At 44.3% G+C, this 21,264-nt stretch overlaps 2 protein-coding genes across 2 annotated transcripts in view; one reads left to right on the top strand and one right to left on the bottom strand.

The window, feature by feature from the left end:
* The window catches only part of Prpf40a (PRP40 pre-mRNA processing factor 40 homolog A), a gene marked incomplete at its 5' end in the record, with an annotated part of 44,864 nt that extends 41,368 nt beyond the window's left edge, over nucleotides 1–3,496 (top strand). The window contains 5 exon segments of the mRNA XM_005390816.2: nucleotides 21–107; nucleotides 191–287; nucleotides 375–436; nucleotides 1,631–1,762; nucleotides 3,404–3,496. Coding sequence (XP_005390873.2) covers nucleotides 21–107; nucleotides 191–287; nucleotides 375–436; nucleotides 1,631–1,762; nucleotides 3,404–3,496 — 471 coding nt within the window.
* Nucleotides 3,497–10,157: 6,661 nt separating this feature from the next.
* Fmnl2 (formin-like 2) overlaps nucleotides 10,158–21,264 on the bottom strand; it is a 151,195-nt gene continuing 140,088 nt past the window's right edge. Inside the window, exons 24-28 of the mRNA XM_013517443.1 lie at nucleotides 20,499–20,600; nucleotides 18,307–18,405; nucleotides 17,557–17,680; nucleotides 14,162–14,208; nucleotides 10,158–12,237 (exon numbers count right to left, since the gene is read on the bottom strand). Coding sequence (XP_013372897.1) covers nucleotides 12,199–12,237; nucleotides 14,162–14,208; nucleotides 17,557–17,680; nucleotides 18,307–18,405; nucleotides 20,499–20,600 — 411 coding nt within the window. The 3' untranslated portion in view covers nucleotides 10,158–12,198. The remainder of the gene's footprint in view (nucleotides 12,238–14,161; nucleotides 14,209–17,556; nucleotides 17,681–18,306; nucleotides 18,406–20,498; nucleotides 20,601–21,264) is intronic.

The raw sequence follows: 21,264 nt of genomic DNA, 5'->3' as shown, positions 1-21,264 counted from the left end.
TCTTTCTTTTACCCCTGCAGCATGAGTGCCAGCACCATCACTCGAAGAATAAGAAGCACTCTAAGAAGTCTAAGAAGCACCATAGGAAACGCTCCCGCTCACGATCGGTAAGGGAGTGTATCAGACGGTGCTGTAAATGCACTGAAACGTTTGTTACATCATTACGAATTATATTATGTGTATTATTTAGGGGTCAGATTCGGATGATGACGACAGCCATTCAAAGAAAAAAAGACAGCGGTCAGAGTCCCGTTCTGCTTCAGAACATTCTTCTAGTGCCGAGTCTGGTGAGCATTTCTATTAATACTTTATTAAAATCATCGACAGTGTGATTTCTCAAATTGACACTTTTTCTTTTCTTTTATGTTCCTTAGAGAGAAGTTATAAAAAGTCAAAAAAGCATAAGAAGAAAAGCAAGAAGAGGAGACATAAATCTGTAAGCTCAATTCTTCCTTTTGCATTTCACCCAAACTTTCGCCATTGGTTTCCTCGGTGGCCAAAGAGCCTTCTTCTGATCTAACCTGATGTCCCAGCATTCAAGGGGACACCTAAATATACATCGGTACCTCGGTTTATGAACTCAGTGTGTTTGACAGTTTGGGGGAGTTGGCTGCATTTCTGTTTGTGTAGGGGACACGGTGCTGGTTGTGTCTGTCACCTGACACAGTTTGTGCGCACAAGCAAAATGCTGCTGAATGCTTTTGTTTATGAAGCAGATGTTTGCCAACGGAAGCTGTGAGCTGAGGTATTACTGTTCCGTAGTTGTGCTTCACTTCAGTCTTGCATTAAAATTATTTGATAAACTTTCAACCAGGATTCCTGCCCTGGCTTTTAAAATTAATCTTCACTACAAAGAAGTGTGTGTGTCTTTTATCTGTGACTAGGAACCACAGATTTGAATTGTCATTTTTTTTGTGTGTGCTGTTTACGTAAATTTATACATGTCTAATTAAGAACCATTTAAATTCCTGGCTTTTCAGTAATAATTTTGAAGAAAAAATTTTAACCCACAGCAGTCAACCTTACGGTGATTAAGCTAACAATAGCATTGTATTTATATATCTAAATAAACTAATACTATGTTGGGTTGTTAAAAAATGTAGTATCTAAGCTGGTGGTATAGCTCTGTGGTGAAGTATGTACTAGGCTTTGATCTCCAGCACCACCAAAAAGCAGTGTCTATCTGCACTTACATAATAGGTAAAACCTATCTGAAGTACTAGACTAAAACATCACTAAAAAAGACTATCAGAATGTCTTTTTCCTCATCAAAAGACTGGCTGTCTCCCATGAACCATGGGGTAATTTATCAAAGCCCTGAAACTAACAATGTAAATTATGTTGACCATTGTAGGGATAAGATAACCTATTACATGTGAATATTTTTAAATATTACCTAAACAGTGATTTTTTCAAAAATAAAATTGTATTTTTATCCAATCCTGTAATTCCAGCTCATGAGAGTCTAAGACAGGTGGACCACAAGTTCAACTTCAGCCTGGTAATTTAGGGAGACCCTGTCTCAAAATGGAAAAAAGGGTTGGGATGCAGCTCGTTGCAAAGATGCTGGGTTCAATCCCCAATACCACCCCCGCCGAAAAAAAGTAACATGTACTTTTTATTTACGTAGGATTCTCCAGAATCAGATGCTGAGCGAGAAAAGGATAAAAAAGAAAAAGATCGGGAAAATGAAAAAGACAGAACTAGACAGAGATCAGAATCAAAACACAAATCACCTAAGAAAAAGACTGGGAAGGATTCTGTAAGTATTTAGAATTGTTTCATTTGTATATTTCAAAATATAAAAATGGATGCTATGGTTAAAACCATGACTCTGTGTTTTTTTAAAACAGGGTCTCGCTGTGTAGTTTGGGCTGGCCCTTGAACTCATGGCAGTTCTCATGCCTCAGCTTCCCAAGTGCTGAGATTACAGATCCGTAACAGTGTTTTTAAAGCAGACTTTTTCCAAGTCTAGCATTAAAGAAAACAACAAAAATTCAGTTGTCTACTCAAGAGAAAAATCTCTGATATATTTATGGTTATGAATGACCCCTTGATTCGAGTCTCCTAAATTTTATATTTCTGAAAAAAAAAATAGCATTATGTTTTGACTCACTAAGAAAGAACATGGTCTTCTACTTTGTGCATTAAGATGTGCCATTGAACATTTTCTTCCTGGTTTTTAAATTTTTTTCTTTGTTGTGTTGCTTCATTCTGTTTTCCAGTACTGGAGATGAAACCTAACACCTAGGTCCTGCTAGGCAAGTACTCTCTCACTGAGCTATGTCCCCTGCCTTTTAAAAACAATTTTAAGACAAGGTCCCACTAAATTGCCCAGGCTAAACTGGAATCTACTGCCTGAGACTGAGTAACTGGGATTACAGGTGTGTGCCATCACACCTGTTACTTTTTAAAGAAATATAAAATATAAGAGACTTAAATCAGGGGTTCTGCACATGCCCATCACTTCCGTAGTTCCTGAGTCCAGTTTCAAAAGTAACATTCCAGTAGTGTTTCGACATACTGACTGAGGAGAGGTGAGCGCAGACGAGCAGGAGGGGAAAACAAGCCAAGTTAGCACAGTAACACGAAGTTCCGAATGGCAGAGCACACCGTAGCACACACCACCTTCGCATTGCGAATTGTAAGTTTAAAAAAGATGGTGCCTGTGAATTATGAATGGAGAGCATCACTGTGTAGAACTCTAGCTCTACCTTTAGTGTTCTGTTGTTGTTTAAAAGCTACATGCAGCCAGGTGAGCCTGGTTCACAGCCTTAGTAAAGAATGAAGAATTCATGACGCTTCCACACTCACTAGTACCTTTTACCTAACAGTAAGTTCAGGAAAATCCCTGTAGTGAAGGAGGATGGGTTAACTCTCTCCACTTTCCGGAAGTTGTACCTCCCAAGTAATGCAATATTTTTGTTTATTCAGCCTGCTCTTGAATATTTTATTTAAGCATTAAAAAAAAACAATATTTAGGGTATAATATCTTTACCTTATGTCATATAAAGTACTTATCAGACCACATAAAATGTATGTAAGATTAGCAAGGAATATATTACTCAGAAAGTGAACACCTGGCCTTCCATTAAGTAGAAAAAAGATGTTTCCTATTCAGTTCTTTAAAAGGAAAGGAACCAGTGCATGTCATTTTTCCTGATTTACATATTAGTGTAAGCTGACAGCACTATGTACACGTCCCATTCGCAGTTAAGTATTTGCTGTAATGCAACCAGTGAGTGCGTAATGAGTAATCCATTGGTGGCCTTCTGGGAAATAGGTTAGTTTTTAATCCCTATGAAATGTGTCCATCTGTAAAGGGCGTCTTGGATTTTTTTCATAGATTTATTAGCTTTCTGAATACTAACATTAATTGTCACTATATTCATTGTCTTCACAGGGTAATTGGGATACTTCTGGCAGTGAACTGAGTGAGGGCGAGTTAGAAAAGCGGAGAAGAACCCTTTTGGAGCAACTGGACGATGATCAATAAATGATACCAAATACATGTTTACAGTATGATTTAAGTCTATTCAGACCAGGGACTATATTTTAAGTTCAGTTTAAGTAACACTGGGTTTTAATTGTATCACAGAAAAAAAAGTGCATTTTAGTATTGTTATTGTGGACTTTATAAAAGCAAAGGAAATTGAAAATAACTTTTGATTCTGTATCAAGAATCATATTTTCCTACAGTCAGAACTGTCTTCTGTGACCCTTTCATAGGGCACTGCAGGATGGATTAAAGGTGGCAATTTACTGATAACTGCAGATGTCTCTACTTTGTTCTGAAGTCTAAGTCATGAGGTGATTTACTTTGTAGAAGCTGGATTTTAAAGATATAATGAGAAAAATTTTGATAATATAGTAGTACAAAAAAAGCACCAGCATCCAATAAAACTGCTTTTTTGTGCACTACCCAACTGGTTAAAGCCAATGTCATCTTTTATGGTGAGCTCCTAAAAAAATAGGTGTTTTTGATGGAAGCTTGGTGTAGACCCTTAACTATAGCAGTGCTAATATGCGCTACTATAATAAAGCCACCGTTATTTTTTATGGAACATCAGAATACATTTTAAAAAGTCTATTATGAGGGCATTATTTTGAGCATCTATTTTGAGGTGATGTTTTAAAAAGTTAACATCAAATCAAATTGTAAATTAATTTAAATCTGTTGCCTTAAGGACCTACTAAAGAATGTGCCACCAAACTTCTAAGTGATAGTTGCAATATCCTCAGTATCCTTGTCTAAAAAAGAAAATCAATGTTGACTTAAACATTTTCTTCAACAGCTGTCTTTTTTTTTTTTTAATCCAACTTTTCTCGTTTTTTTTTTCATTGAGAAGGCCTTTTACCTTCTATACTCACTGAGAAGTATTCACTTCGTGGTACAGTACATTCTAAAGCATTTCTGATTTGAATATTTTTGTACATTTTTATCAATTATTAAACCTTCTCTTCTAGTGTGTACTAGTATTTATTTCTACTTAACACTGCTCAGCTCTAAATTGTATCTTTTCAAGATAATAAATCCCTGAAATTTTGCTTCATCTTACTCAGAATAGCTAGTTTACTTTCCCTTTTTACTATCTAAGAATATTATAAATCAGTGCATTTGTGGTCCCTAGTTTTGTTTTTCACCTATAAATTTCCTGGAATATTTTAGAGAGGCAGTGGTTTGAAGATACTCTTTACATACTAACTTTTGAAGGTTGGTAATGTAATTTATACTATTTTCCTTCAGTGCAGGAGATTTTTTTAAGTAAAGTTTAGCACCTAGTCTTTTTGATAATATATTAGCTGTTATGTTTGTTTTCTTAATTTGAACAATTTCAGAGATCCTCTTTCAAGTTGAGATTTGGAAGAACAGGTTTTCCCTTACCATCTTAAGAAGTTAGGAAAGTGGGACTAACCAGGACAACTGTTCCCATCCCACCCCATGTTTTAATCTCTTACCAACTGAAGACTCAAAGGGGGGGGGAGTCCTTTTTCTGTTATTAAATATAACTCTAGAAAGTGGGAATCATTATCTTTGAGAAAATGTGAATACATTGCTTGAAATTAGCCTCCTACTATACATCAATTCAGAACACATACTTTTGGCAACAATTTGGCTAGACTTAATTTTCAAAGGTCCCAGTTTAAAGATAGTTAAGATTGCTAATCATGTTGATGTTCAAGTCAGTGGTAAAATCTTCAAAACATGCATATGATACTGGGAGATAATACTATTGATGTTTCACAGGAGACTTAGAATCTGTAAAAAATTGTTTCCATGAATGATAATTTTTAAAGTACACCTTTAAAGTAATTGATTTTTCTATTTAAATAAAAAGCTTATTGATGTGTTGTAACATGTCCTCAAAATAGATTTCTGTATTTCTTAAATTTTACATATTCAGATGTCTGTATCCTCAGCATCCCTGTAGTTCTCCCATGCAAATAATTTGACCTAAAAGTGGCAACTCAAAAAAAAAAAAAGTGCAACATCCTTGCTAAATGAAGTGACTAACCGTTTTCTACCTTTGATCCCATCAAATGGATGTTAGGTACCAAAAAGATCTGAAGACAGGTCATGGGAAGATTTTATTTTCAGTGACTGTTTTTAACCTAATTATGTTATTAAGTGTTTAGACTGATAAAAGCTAAAATATCAAATTGAACAAATGTACGTAAGAAAAATTTATTCTCAGTAAAAGTAATTTATACTTCTCAGTTAAAACTGAGACTCCTAAGAAAATGTTGTGCATTTATCTTCCCTCCTTATCATTAATACACTTGAGACCATGGTCAAAATCAGAACCTCAGGTATTTCGCGTTCTTATTGTCACCCAGTCCCTAATTCCACGTTAGGAAAACTGAATGTCCATGAGAGGTTAAATAATTTATTCAATCAAGTATGGTTTATTTGCAGTTTTCCTGAAGGAACTTAAATAATGTAATTCCTTCAAAATAAAAGCAATGATCCCATCACACTTTGTTTCAGTTCTAACAATTCTTATGCTTCGTAGTAAATTGGTAGAGTAGTTATTTCATCTATTGACTAATACATCTGACTTTACACAGCTACAAAATGAAAAAGGATTATAGAATAAGGCAGTCAGCTTGTAGGATGAAGAAACTAAAAATTGAAATTTCTATGTGCATTGTCCTGGAAAAAAATTCATAATTTATGACTGTAAGACGTAGTTCCATTCATCTGTATAAACGTCAATTACACATTTGTGTAAATGATTCTGGGTTTATTCCAGTACTAATAGTTAAGTAAGTGCTAGCTAGGCAGCCACACTTACTACTTTTGTATTCAGAAAAGAATGTCTTCTATATAAAAAAAAAATTTTAAGGTAGACATGCATGGTGGCACCTGCCTATAATCCCAGCATTTGGGAGGCTGAAGGAGAATTGCAAGTGCAAGCCCAGCCTGGACTACCATACATAGCTAGACCCTACTATCTTTAAAAGAAAATCTTCGATTATGTGTAACAAAACTATGCATATTCAAATAGTACTTCAGTACTTAGGAAAGAGTGATGATTATTAATGCCTTTAAGTTTATAGAGTATTTAATATTTAAGTATATAATTAAATTTAGAAGCTGAAGAACATTTTTTAAACTTTTCTTTAGAAATGAAAGTGAAACAATTACATTAATTCCCTAGATCTGAGACTGTTTTTCCTTTGGGGATGTGTCTTAGTACCAGATTTTAATTCAGTCATAGCTTATTTAAGTTGAACTCCTTTTACATAAATGGAAAGCAAAGTAACATAATTAATGGAATTGTTTTCTAAGACGCTTATTCTCTTCTCACTCTGTTCTGATAAGGGCACAGATACCAGTCTGATTATGGTCCTTACTCTAACCTTGTTCTGAAAACATTTTCAGATGTTTTCATTTAAATGTGGTCATGTAATTTCCACAGCAGGGATTTGTCTATTTCATTTACTGCTGTGTATTTGGCCTGTGAATTAGGACAGTGCCTGGTACCTAGCAGGCACTTCATGAATGCATGTGAGATGCTGACAGGTGTGCTCGCCTGGTGTCCACGCTACCCATCCGCATGAAAGGGCTGAAACGCATCACTGCAGTAAGCACCGCGAACCCCAGCTCTAAATCCGGTCGTAATCGAGGTGCGCCTAACGTGACGCCCAGTGGTGGTGCCTTCACTGCTAGTGTCTAAAAGCTTCCTGATGGGAACACAGAATGAGGTCTACAGTGAAAACCAGCCACTTTGGGAATGAGTGCGACAGTGAAAAGCGGTCCTTCTGGGGTGTTTTTTAATTAAGGGTGAGTAACGTTGCCATGACAGGTACCCTGTTTGCTGGAGCTGCTTTAAAGGTGAGATGGAAAGGGAATTTTGCTGTTGATTACCTACACTTTCCTTGGCCCTCTGTTTTCATCTGCCTGACCTCAGTTCTTTAATCGTAGTTTTTCTTAAAGTTGGTTCATAAAGACTCAGAATTGCTTTTCTGGTTCTCAGTTCAAGGCCATCCCATTCACTGTTGTTGGTTGGTAATTGACCGTTAATTTAATAACTACCCCGGTGTGCTTTTCCACTTGATGTTTCTGTTTTGGAAAAGCTAGCTTCCAAAAACCCCAGGCCCCAGTCTAGATCAAACCAAGCCGTTTCTTGATGCTACTCTGTGGTGTTAGATTATCTAAGTGCAGTGTTCATAAACGTGCTTTGGGTGTTGCCTGCAGACATCTTGGGTAGGTGTTAGTCTTGCCCACCTCCACAGCTGAGCTGAGGGCTGTCCCGAAAGGTGAGTAAGTAGGGTCTCGAGTAAGGTTTTGATTTTCCGTGTTTGTAATTACGAGATTTTTCACGTTTGTATATTGTTTACCTGATGTAAAGAAACTTAGTTACATAGTCAGATCTTTTGTAAATAAATGGAATTAGAAAAAAAGAACTTTCTACAAATCAGCTGGATGTGCGTCCATGTGTTCTTCTAGCACCCTTCTGAAGCTCCCAAGAGTTCAGTGCTCTCGTAACGCCTGCTATTCTTGGTGAATGGTAGCGCTCTCCCTCCAAGAAGGCAGCATCAGCCCCTTCAAGCATTTGTTGCTGGCATCGGATGGTTTTCATAGCCGTAGTTGGATATTAAACTTTGAAAGGTGGAAAACTATCAGTAAAACTTCTGTAGGCATTATACTGATAAATTTGTCTTTGTTGGTATTTCTGATAAAGACTGTCAAATGCTAAACAGATACAAGTTTTAAAGCTGATACTATGAAGTATCGTCCAGCTTAAAATTAAGTAATTCCATGGAGAAGTCTGTACGACAAACAGTATGATAAACAACAGAGGCAGTGCTGGGCTGAAGTCTCACTGCATGCTGAGCACAGTAACGATGCTCAGGGCACTGCAGTGAATTTTACCGTTCGTGTGGGGTGGACAAGTGTACATGGTTACAAGCTACTGGTAAACCGACATGCTAGAATGAGACGGCTGTGTTGGCAGGGCGCATGCCTGTGAAGTGTGCACACTTGTAGCTGCTGGGAAGGATTTCAAGTTCAAGGCCAGCCTAGACAAAACAGACCCCTTCTCAGAAACAGCATGCTAGAGGCGTGGGGCATGGCCCAGTGGTAGAGCCCATGCAGGAGCCTACATTCCATTTGTAAGGCTGGGTGGAAAGTACTACTGTATAAAATGCCCTGGCCATAGCTTTTCTATTTACTGTTGGGGTTTTTTTTGAGACAGGGTCTCACTGTAGTCCCAGTTCCAGCTGGCCTGGAATTCATGGGAATTGTACTGCCTCAGCCTCCCAAGTGCTGGGATTACAGATGTGTGTTGTCGTGCCCAGCTCTTCAAACCTAATTGTAAATATTCTGGATTTGTAGACTATTAAAGACCTTCAAAATCTTTTACCATTAAACACTTGTACAGAACGCACTGGAGATTATCACTCACTGCGGAATGTAGCATTTCCTTTTATTTTAAAAAAGCTTCGTCTGCATAATATAACTGGTATATTAGAAAGTGCACTGAGTTGGGAATGAAGCCTCAGTGCTTGTACAGGCTCTCTTTCACCATTGGAAGAGATTTGTGACCCTGATAAGGCACGTCACCTTGCTCAGTTGGCTTCTTGTGTGTGTGATTACGTCACAGGCCTGTGAAAAGCAGGACAACTGAATACAGCCGAGTGTCCCAACTGTGAAGTATGCACAGTCGTTGTGGCAGAATAATTTATTGTAATAGTTCCTTAAGTGAGTATAAAATATTTTAAGCCACCTGGAAGATTTTTTAGAACAAAATTATTCTTGCTTCCAGAAAAAGAAATTTATTGACACTTAAGCTTTCTGATAATTGATTACAAACAGCACTACCTGTGTGCAGTGGGGCCAAAACTGCGTATGTTGCCAGCCAGGGTGGTTGGCAGGTGCAGATGCCCCACAAATACAGAATTTGTATCTGTACCACCATCTAATTAAAGATGGGTGTGATAGTGTAGACCGTAATACCAGCACTCTAGGAGGCTGAAGCAGAAGGATTCCAAGTCCAGGTCCGTCCAGGCTACTCTTGAAGTGGGGAGACAGTGTCTCAAAAGGGGGCAGGTCCTGAGATACAGCTGACTGGTAAGTCCCTGGGCAAATTTTAGACATTCTAATTTAATTAGGATAGCATCTCACGAAGGCAGAGTGCTATTTTTCTCGAAGCAGCAAGTTTATAAACCTAATTTTAGAGATAATATCCCTTCCAAATTCTGTTTTGTTACTCCATTCCACACAACACGTTGTCAGAATTTGTAACAGGAAGCTGGCCACAGCGACAGCTCTGTAGTCACAGCTACTCCGAAGGCTGGGGCAGGAGAATCATTCTGCCCAGGGGTTGAAGACTAGACAGAACAGCATAGCAAGACCCGCCTCAACAAGAAAGGGATAGTGTACATGGAGTAATTCTTCCTAAAATTTACCAATTGCTTCTGGATTCTGAGTTCAACAAATGAGATACATGTTTATTTTTGTCTTTTTTCTTTTAGCTTGTTAATTTTTTGGTGCTGAGGACTGAACACAGAGCCTCCCATTTACTAGATAAGTATTTTATCACTGAGCTAAATTCCCCAGCCCGAAGACGGATCTGGTTCTAGAGAAGTCTACATAAAACTGCTAAAACTCCCTGAAATGTAGCACTGAAAGATTACAACATATTACAGAATAGTAGTGTAAATAGTTTATTTGTTCAGATGGCGTGAAAAGACCAGAAAAGTAACATGAATTGCTTTTATAAAACATTTTTCTAATATTGGTAGGAAGCAGGCCCATTAATAGACAAAACAGAAAAGAACATGCCAACATCATTGTCTATTTGTTCATTAATAAATAGGCAATTATTTTAACATGTGCGTGTCAGCACTGAGCCTTGGAAAACAGCTGCACTTGTGCTAAGGGTCCAACTATTTGTCGTCCACCTCATGGTCAAATTACTATTTTCATCAAAACGAGTATTAACCCAACAGACAAAATCTTGGCATGTTCTTCCTAAAGTACACGTTTATGGAAATAGGCCAACAGGTGGCAGATTAAAAGTAATCTGTAAATAAGTACACTAAAGTGAGATGTAACTGATCCCTACACTGTCCTTGTAGTTAAATATATATTAAAAACAACTATAAGTTAAAATAACATTCAGATTGTATAGCATAGGCTGATGCATTTTTAAACAATATTTACAGTATTACCCAGAGCCTAGGGTGGGAATTAAAGAGAAGTGTAAAAACCATAAAAAAACTGCACCAATTTTATAGCAAAATATCTGTACATTTAAAAAGATCATATAACTACACATTATCCAAGGAAAAGGGACCTTCACCAAGGGGTTCATGTAAGCACAACATAAATGCAGTGGTTAAATACTATACAACAAACTTTACAATTAATATACTGTTGTAAGGTACCAAGAAGGGAAGCCAGAAGCACAATGTTTATTATGAGAAGTATGAATGTAGCTGCGGTCCAGTTTTTTGTTTAAACTTTGGAATGGACCAAGTGCCTTGCTGGAGAGGAGGGAAAGACAGTGGTTTAGCGGACTGTTTAGTCCCATTTCGTATCTTTAAAACTCAATCCTGGTGCTCGTACTGTTCAACAGCTTCACTGTAATTGCCCATAAGTAACTGAGACACAGAATGGCAATTCAGCTTTGATACAGAACGCCAAATGCAGTGATACTTTCCAGTTTACAAAAGGAAAAGCAGAAACAAACCCTGCGATTGTCAGAGGAGAGTAAGGCCGGGTCCCTAACCTGCTCTGCTAACAGATTCAGTCTTACAGGCTTGTTGGCAGCTACCATAGTAAACTTCTCCCTGACTAGCAAGGCATCAACTTCTCTTCTCAGGATTGATTCATAATGGTCCTTGGAAAATCCTAATACTGATGACTGAGATGTTAATGTTAGTGTTAATTAATAGATTTGCATTGTTTAAAAAGCTGCCTCTAGCGTCCGAACACAGTACTGCAAATAAGTCTTCAACATTTATGCCCTCAACATTTCCGCCGTCGTCTCCTCGTGTTCACACCAGGGAATGTCTCTCAGGGCATGGCCCCCGCCGCAGAACTGGCAGAACTGGAAACAGTTGACTCTTCTTATGCCACTGCATCTGCGTCCTGTTTGCACTTTGCTGGGGCTTAGTTACAAAAGGACTCGAGAATGTGGTCCTTCTCCTGTATAGCAAGTCCCTTGAAATACAAACTTGATGGATATGGCTGGAACACAAAATTCCTTAAAAGACATCTCGGCAAAGAAAGCCCATAGCAGATGCATCCTTGTTATTTACAACTTACTAGGAAACCAGAGTGGGCCATCATGGGATAATCACAGTGGCACATAATGAATTCAATACGAAATTTACATTTTGGTTAAAAAACAATAGCATAGTGGTGTAAAAAGATACCTAATCAAATCAAATCCTATTGCTTTGATTAATCTGAGCAGGTACTTCCATTTTTAGGCACTTGTTAATAAGGGTTGAAAGGAGAACCCATCACTTTAAAATTCCTATGTGTTTACGAAATCGGAGCCCTTTCAAATACTTCATCTGGCGTATGTGTTCAAGGCTGCAGCTAACCGGCGGCACAGAGTCACGTGGCAGTTCTGTGTGCGCACCCTCTTCCTGCAGGAAGTCTCGGGTTTCACATGGCCATTTCGGCACCGTTAACAGAACGTAAGTTCTGATCATCAAAGCGCCGCCTGACACTTCTCCTCACCGCATCGGCTCGTCTGTAGGGCTGGTTTCTAAGATCTGGAGAGAGGAGAGTACCCGTGAAAAAACGGCAACATTTCAGGTGTGTAAGCAAGACAAAGGCCGGCTGGCAGCCAATCAAAGCAGCTTGTGTAGAAGCGTCAGCTTATAGGCCCTTCAAACTCATTGAGCACTGAACCAAAGACTTACGTTGGCCTTCAATGTTTACAGTTAAACAGTAAGATGTAACAATGGTAGGACTCTGGGATGTAAAAAAAAAAAATGTATAGGAGATGATCCTGTCCTTGTCCAGACAGTCTAACTGAAAGGTTTCTTCAGTGATAAGTGGCTGTAGCTGGAAGCTACAAACAACATTTGTAATGAATTTAAATTATAAAACATACTTTCCTATCTAACATATCTTATTGTTGCAGTTTTAACAGTGAAGGAACTTAAGACCTTAGTTTGCAGATACCAGTTCCATTATTCTCATTCCATTAAACTAGCTGAGGCTCCTTTTTCATTTTGTGAAGTAGAAACAATGCTCAACTAACCATTAAATCTAAATGGAAATAGTACTCCACTCTCTGTGTTCTTTCCTGCCACCCAGCATGTTCTGAGTCTCATCCGCCAGGTAACGCACCCGCCTCTATCTTCTAAGTTTTTGTTGCTAGTGCAAAGCAGAACATCTAACATTCAAAACCAAAACCAAAGGCGGCTTTCAACAAAAGAAATCACTACACTCTAGCTCAGGAGGTACTACTCTATTAGGATGACATGGGATGAACAAGAATTTATGTGAGTGTTCTCAACATGAAGGCGTGTTCTCATGAATAAGGCAGAGCCTAGTCTGCGTGACCCCCCCCCATAGCATCAGGACACAGAAAAACAGAAACAACCCCCCCAAACTGAATGAAGCAGGCTTATTTTCCCCCTGATTATGTTTAACTATATTTTTCCTTTTATATTTCCGCTAGGAAATGTTCTATCTGTAGAAAGAAATGCAAACAGAAGAAAACCAAATTTAGCCCCTTTTTTGCCTTTACCTACTCATTAAATTAAAAATGGAGCTGCTCATCCATAGTTAGCTCACAGAATGCTTGACCTACTGTATCCCTCATATTTTTATTTGTTTCACTGTACACTGAGCCTGTACACTGAGCTACACCTCCAGCATTTTGAGACGGGGTCTTGCTAAGTTCCCAGGCTTGGCTCAAGTTTAGGATTCTTCTACCTTGGCCTCCCAGGTGCTGGGATTACAAGCATATGGCACCATGCCTGGCTGCATCCCTCATTTTTAATTAGTTATGAGATATTTAAACTGGTATTTAAAACTAGGGTTTCCAGATTTTGTTGAAAAAAGTAGGATTAGAAATATGGGGTGCACATCCCTCCATGCTCAATGGACTGAGACCTTTCCTCTCAGGCTCAGCACAGGCCCCAGGACAGGCCCGTTATCTTCCTGGCTCTTACATCATTGGAACTTGTGAGCCTGGTAAAAGAGAAGGTCAAAACCGAACTTTCGACTCATGATATCCAGGTCTACGGTCCTGAGGATGCTGAGCAATTCTGAAAAGCCCTCCTAATCTTGCAAAGGCTTTATAGATCGTGTTTCCTGGCCAGCACCCACTCCCAGCCTCCAGACCAAAACGGAGTCGAGGGAATAACCTGAAGGCCAAGAGGGGAGAAGGGCAGGCCAGCCTAGCACCCAAAGCAAGTACAATCCCCAGCAAACACCCCTGCCCAAGCCATCACACTTGGACTTGAAACAGGCCAAGAAAGAGTCCAGCAGAGAGGTGCGGCCTCACGACACTGGACAGTGAGGCACAGAGACTTCGCCCCGGTCAGACTCTCACCAGTGTTACCCTGAGCCGTAAGGCGAAACCACTGATCTGCGTACAGAGAGAGGAGGAAGCTAAGTAAAAAGTGATGCTTGCCAGCTGTGTGCATCCTCCACCACCGGTGTGCTAGAAGAAATCCTTACCCTCGAGTGAACATTTGGGAATTTAGTGATATTATTCTTCTTTAAGGCTAAACAGAAAAAAACAAAAACACAAAATGATGGTTAAGTAAAAATGGGATGAAAATGGAAAGCAACTCAACTTCGTGCTTAACATTCCTGGGCGTGTTAGCCAACAGAGGAGGCGCGTGGGAGACCATTTCCGCAAGTAGGGTTAGACAAAACCAGGGGAGACCAGAGCGTCTCCCACCCCGCTCTCGGCCCACCCAGTTCCAAGCTGCTTTGAAGACTGGCTCCAGAAAGACAGTCCAGCCGCAAAACGGACAGCGAACACAGCCCAAGCAGATGACAGTTTCCAGCCTGCTAGGAAGCACTGGTGGGTCAGCAGACTCCGAGCAGGCAGGGGCACACCATCCTTTGAGTCTTCAAAGGCAGGGGAACATACATACAAGCACGACTCCGAGCAGTCACGCCACAGACAACACACCACCCAGTTCCATGCCAGTCTCGGCACCAAAGTCGGTACTCCCAATCAGCGAATGTCTTCCCGTGTCTCCTGACCAGCTAGGCATCCAGAGACATGTTCTCCCTTTGCAGTGCCAAGAGCTAACCCAAGAGGTTAACTTCTTGGACAAAGTTGAAAATTTTTCAAACATTTTTTTGAATTCTCAGGAAAGTGCCATTTTGCAATGATACGTATTTGCTTTAGTCTTTCTGGTGCCACTTTTCTGACCAAAGAAGCAGGTCCAGAAATGATCTTGTTCCAGAAGAAATGCCCTGATTTGACATGGAACAGAGCCACTGTGAAGACGCATGAACAGGATAGAGGGGAGCTCGGAAGCCTGTTTTCAGTCTCTGCCTGACAGCTCGGCAGGGCAGTGAACAGGGGTGACCTGCCCACAGTGGGGTGTTGTGAGGCTGTGAATTGCCAGTATCAGCATAAAGAGGCTTCTAGCTTGCAAGTGGTCCCAGCATTAAGTTCTTACTATGAGTTCCATCCCACCAGGAACTGCAGAAAACAGCCACGGCCGGATTGCAGCTGGGCCTGCTTTAGTTCGCTCTGCAAATCACCTTACAGCTTCAGAGCCCTTTTCCCTTCTGAGCTCTTGTGCAGGTCACTTAGCCCTCACAGCATGTTAACTGACAATAAGGAGGGACTGAAAGAAAACCCACTACAGTACGGAGAAACACTCAGCTTCATTAGTTACTGTTATGATGACCATCATCTCATGTCCAAACATATTAGACAAAAAGCAAGCTACTTGCTTTCCAATTGTGATTCCCAAAGGACTACTCTACTCACTATTCTTCTGAAGCACTCTGCAAGCAATTCTATAAACTGTCACACACACCCACGCCATCACAGCAGTGTGGAGACACGTGTAACAACGTGACAGTGAGGGCACAGTAATGACCAATGCAGAACCATGCAGCACGAGGGACACACATCGTGACACGGAGGAGATGGCACTTCCATGCTAGCATGGCGGCCGGCCGTGGCAGACACGAGGAATGGGACACGGAGGCCAAAACCCCACAGGAACCTTCAAGAGCACCAGGTGAGAAAGGTACTAGCTCAGCAGTGGTACTCCTCAGTGAGCACGGGCTCGCAGAAGAACCGCGAGCCACGCTTGGCGGTGCGCGCAGTGAAGGGCACGGTCTTCAGCACTGCATGGGAAAGGACAGCCGACAACACACAGACAGTGAGAGCTGCAGCCTAGGGCGTTAGTGCACGGTTAGTTCTCGGTTAATCGCGCCGGGCCGGGAGGTGGGCAGTGCGGGGAGGGGGACCACCCGAGAGTTAGCATGGGGCGCGGGGCTGGGGCGGAAAACGGAAAATACTCAAGGAGAATATGAGTTGTTCTCCGAATAGACACATTCACCGCCTCTGGAGGACCTTCGACTTAGGTCAGGGAAAGAAATGCACACAGGGACGAGGACACGCAGACGGGAGAGGGGCACCAAGCTCTCAGCGCGCAGCACGGGAGCCCTCCCTGTCTCCAATGGACCCGTGTGGACTGAGCCTAAGAGGTGCTTACCACAGAGGGAGGTCTGCTCCTCATTCTGCTCAGACTGGAGGTTCTCCCCCCGTGTGCAGGACGTGAGAGAGACTAGACAGGGGGCTGCACCGGGGCTATACACACGCCAGCGCAGGGAGCACACGGTCCCCGGGAAGCCCCGTGCACACCCTTACACGCGCCGCGGGCCGCTCACCTATCCACTCAGGACTGAGGCTGCTTTAGGCTGGGCAAGGGATTGCTTAGCGACTTCTTTTTTTAAAACATCCAATCAATCTCTCCATCCCCCACCCCCCAATTTCTCTGGATCAGAGCTGATGAAACATTGTGTGGTCGGGGCAGTTTGGGATCCCTGTTTACAATGCTGACCAAGCTAAATCAAAAGTAAAAGTCTGGGAATTCTATATTTTGAAAGGTTAGGAAATTGGGGAAACGTAAATAACTAAGTATCTGATAGTAAGGAACTGTTAGTTTTGGGTGGATGAAAATGGTGCTGTGGGTATACTTTGGTTTCTCTTTAAGAATCCTTATTGTTTTATGTACTCAAATGTTTCCAAATAAAATTACAGTTTGGGATGTGCTTCCAAACATGCCAGGGCTGGAACGGGGGTGGTCAGCGCATACATGGAGCAGAACCGGCCATGACTGGCAACTGCTGCATGAGTTACGGGCACAGGAAAACTCATCGCAATACTCTCTACACACCGGCATGCTTTTGGACCTTAGTGTAGCAAAAACCTTTAAGCATCTTGAAAGCTAATATATAGCTGCCATGTCCTTGAGACGTGAAAGAAAAGGTACTTCCTTGCCCGGGTTGTCAGCCTGGCTAGGAGGAACTGGAAACCCAAGACCGGTTCAGGCAGAAAGTATTCGTTTTAATCAGATCAGAAGCACGCTGATCAGACGCACCTCCAGGTGGAGTGACCACCCCACCCTAGGCTAAGTGCCCGCTGGCTCATTCACGTGAGAGTACCGCCTCCGATTCCCCCAGCGTGGCGGGTAAGAGGCTTTTAGCCGGCATGCTGGAAAAGCCTGCAGGACCTGGCTAGCACACAGCTGAGGGCTTTAGCCCACAGTGTTTCTGAGCGGGCGAGCGGTGGGACTGGCCCCACGGAAGGACACGGAGCCCGGGGAGCCCTGGAGAACAGGGGGAGGCGTCCTGCAGAAACCACAGCATTCCAGGGATACGGAAAGCCAGCGCGTTTCCGTGTTCAGGCAACAGATGCGATACTATAAATACACTGCGAACTGCAGCGTGGACTCTGCATTGTTCTGGATCTGAATAAAGTCACATAAAGAATTTGGCAGCCCTGGTCAAAAACAGTGAGGAAATCTGTGTACAGCCCAGTCTAGTGAGGTGAGTGGAGTCTTCATGGGTCACAGACAGGAAATATCCTTTACCTGTGATAATATCTTCAATGGCTCCATCCTTTCCCTCGTATACATGTCTGTTATCTTTAACTTGTCTCCTTCTTAACTCTGCAATTAACTCTTGCTGCTGCCTCTTTGACTTATGGGAAGGAGACTGAGGAGAAAGAAGAGCAGAGGTTAGTGGGGTCACACCCACCCAGGCTTTAAGAAACTCTAAAACGTACCTGAGCTTTATATTATCTTAACAAGCGGCCTCTGCCGAAAGTACATTCAGCACCGTCCCAACACGCTCAAGCGCAGAAGAACTCGGGAAGCTCCGGGAAGACAGCAGAAACTCATTGCACACCACAGAACAGCCCACCGGGCAGCGACGGGCAAGCCGGGGCCGCCAGCCACAGAAGCAGCGGACAACGACCACAGACCTCTCACGCCTCGGCGCACAGGGCGCCAGGCTCTATGGTCTTTGCCTGGGATGCTGCGCTCCGTGACGCGCTGCCTCCCCGTCCGACAGGCGAAGCCCTCCAGCGGCCCAGGCAAGCGCCCAGCGCGCAGCGCCACACTCCGTCCCGGACGCTCAGCCCAGGGCTGCCGAGTCCAGGTGCTGGGTTACCTGGCCTGGCCTCCTTACTCAACTAAGATTACTACAAATTTGGAAATGCTGTCCAAACACGCTCTGAGCGTGCGCCGGGCCCCAGGAAACGGCCAGGACCTTTGCCACCTGCCGCTCCCCCCCTCTACTGCTTGCCGCCCCGGCCCTTCTCCAGCAGCCGCACTCCTCACCTTTGGGTCTTGCTGCTCCATCAGAGCTTCCTGCTCCAGAAGTTTCTCCATGAGAGCTTGTTCCTGCTTTTTTCTCAGCTCATTTTCTTCTTCTGCTTGCTAGGCAAATAAAGAAAGCCAGTAAGCACGCCAAAGGAAAGGCCACAGTCAAGATTTTGGAAAACCATCCTTCGAGAACCCACGGTGAGCTGGGATTGGAGCAAACGGAAGGGAGAAGCAATGCACTTCATGAGCCTGCCTCCCTGCCTGCAGGTCTCACTGGCCACCCAGCACACAGCGAGAGCTGGCAGTAGAGATTCGCTTCCCCCGAAGGCCTGGCCCTCCTACCCTGCTGGGACAGCCCGAGGCCCAGCACCACACCTGGTGGGGCCCACCGGCAGTGGGGCTCAGTGACTGTCTCGTGAGCTTGTTCTGGTCCCAGAATATGCTCACCTAACGAAAGCTGCTCCGAAGCAGGACCTACGACTCCCCTGCCTTTTGCCCGCTACAGGGAGAGACCGGCTGCTTCGCTGGGCTCTCCTTTCTTTCCGGGGCCTCCCCAGAGCGACACGCCCTGCTGCTCAGACTCCGAGCCCTTTGGACACGGTTTCTTGCAGCCAGCCCCTCTGAGCAGACTTCTGACCGTCAAGCTGGGCACTGACGGTAAATTATCTAATTTAGGCAAGTTACCATGTCTCCTGCCCAGCATGCATCACTAATAAAGTTTACATGGGGGGAGGTACCGGGAATCAACTCAGGACCTCATGCTTGCCAGGCCGGCGCGGCACCACGGAGCTAAAGCCTCGGCCTCTGAAGTTCCTATTTTGGTCTTTGGTGTTTTTGTGGTAACGTTTCATTTATACTTGAGAAAGGAAAAAGGAGCTGATGTCCTCAAACCCCGCTCTGTCCAGACAGCGCGAGTATCCTCCAAGTGCAGAGAAGCAGCAGCAGCAGCAGCAACTAATGCTGTCCTTCCGCACGGCCGCCTTGCCTTGGGCATGGCGTCCACACTGTGCTCCTACCCAAGGACACGCGGCCTCTGCTGGCGGCTGTTCTATCACTACTACTTTAGCCATGCTGAGAAGAGCTGGGTAAATGTCTGAGCTTTTGAGAAAAAGGCCCAACGAAGATTCTCCAAGGTCATCAGCCTCTCCTGCTGTCGGAGAAATGCCCCGCCCCACACTGTCCATGCGCTCTCTCCAAAGGGGAGGCAGCCCTCGCAGTCTCCGCCCCCTTTGCTGAGCATCTCTCGTTCCACTGAGATCACCAGCTACGCACAGAGAAGCCCAGACAGTACAGCTGGGTGCTGCCCGGGCGGACTCTACATCCACACGTGCCCCAGAAGTACTCAGAACTCCATCGAACGCCATCGGCACGCACACGCACAGGCTTTGCGTGTTTGGTCCTCACTCCCTAAACAATGCAGAATCACACGTATTCCCAGAGCACCGACACTGTGCGAAGTGTTACAAGCAATCCAGAGATGACGCAGTGCGGGAGCACGCGTGCAGGCTCTGCAAACACTGCGCCAGGGCACAGCGGGACCTGAGCGCCCTCGGAGTCGGGCATCCAGGGGTGCCTATACCGAGGGAGAGCGCTACAGACCGCGGTGTTTCTGGGGGGGCTAACGTCGTCTCACACCTTCCTTCACCACTCTTTCTCCAAAGACGCATTCTCTGAACACACGAGTCTTTGGCCCAAGGCCGCCTCCTACTTAAGAGAAGGGCTGCCGCTGCTCTAGATAAAGAAACAGACAATCCCTGATAATGCCACCCGCAGCCCACACCAGCACTGTTCTGGTGGGAAGGTCTCACAGCCGGGCCTGGTTCAGGCAGCTCTCCTGATTTCCGCTACAGGGTGGGCTTCTGTCAGAGTTCTCTTTTTTTACCCATCTGACAACTTGATGAGAGGCCTGGATTTTCGAAGCCCTTCACCTTTGCCTCTGGGGACCAACAGCCAACAACCGGGCACCAGTGGTGTGGGAGCATCTCATCTGCCCCGAGCCAACAGCCAAGGGCCTTTGTTTTCTGGCTGAGGCCCAGGCTCAGCTCCTGGCCGAAGGCCCCAGGAGCCATTTGCCTGCAGAGCCCCGCTGTCCTCTCTGAGCGCCGGACCATGGCCCCAGGGAGCGCGACACCTCCGCAGGGCCATTCGCGCCGGACACACGTGCCTGGGAAGTGGTGAGACGGGTGACAGGGCAGCCTGCTGTTTACCTTATAGGCTTTCACAAACCGGACGAAGACGGGAAAGAAGACAGAGGGTGGTGTCGTCTTGGGGTTCTCTCCAAAATACTTCACCACGTCAACAAAGGCATCCTGCGAGGAAGCAAGTTTGCTCTGAGCGTAACTCATTCCAGCATTCGGACTGCACGCACTCGGGGAGGCGGCCGCACAGGGCGGAAGCCAAGCAGCGCCCGGAGAAGGCAGCCCACCGGCTCTTGTCCACACGGCCCGAGTCTCCTCTAAGGACCTGGCAGCGCAACCCTAAGTGTGCGATCCCGGGCCCAGGACACCCACCGCTTCCTCTTCCCACCCTTTCCATCCCCTTGCCCCCATGTCCACACAGAGTGAAGTTATTCGTTCCAAGGATTTCCTAAGGCCATGGCAGAAATGCTTAAAACCAATCCAGTCAGAGGGATCTAAACCCCAACACTCTGCTTCATGTCCCTGACGATATCCTCACAAACGGGACACTGTGTCTCCGCTTAAGTTCTGAGACACGAGACAGCCTCGGACCAGAGCCCAGTGCACCGGGTCTGCTCAGGCCCCGGCGCGCCCACGCGCCCCGTGCTGCCACGGCTGGAAGGGGAGTGTCGGCGGCCGGCACGGCACAGGGCTGCGAGGCCGAGGTCTGCGGGAGCCTCGCCGCGAGGAGCGCTGCGTGGCAGAGCGCAGACCCAAGGTCACTGCAGCAGAACGCGGAGCCACGCTAGAGGCCCAGCAGCGCGAGCGAAGGGGAAGGACAGGAGAAGGGCTCTAC

The sequence above is a fragment of the Chinchilla lanigera genome, unplaced genomic scaffold, assembly GCF_000276665.1.
Source record: "Chinchilla lanigera isolate Chin_1 unplaced genomic scaffold, ChiLan1.0 scaffold00039, whole genome shotgun sequence".
Lineage (NCBI taxonomy): Eukaryota > Metazoa > Chordata > Mammalia > Rodentia > Chinchillidae > Chinchilla > Chinchilla lanigera.
The sequence above is the reverse complement of the archived record's forward strand: the minus strand, read 5'-3'. Positions and strand labels throughout refer to the sequence as shown.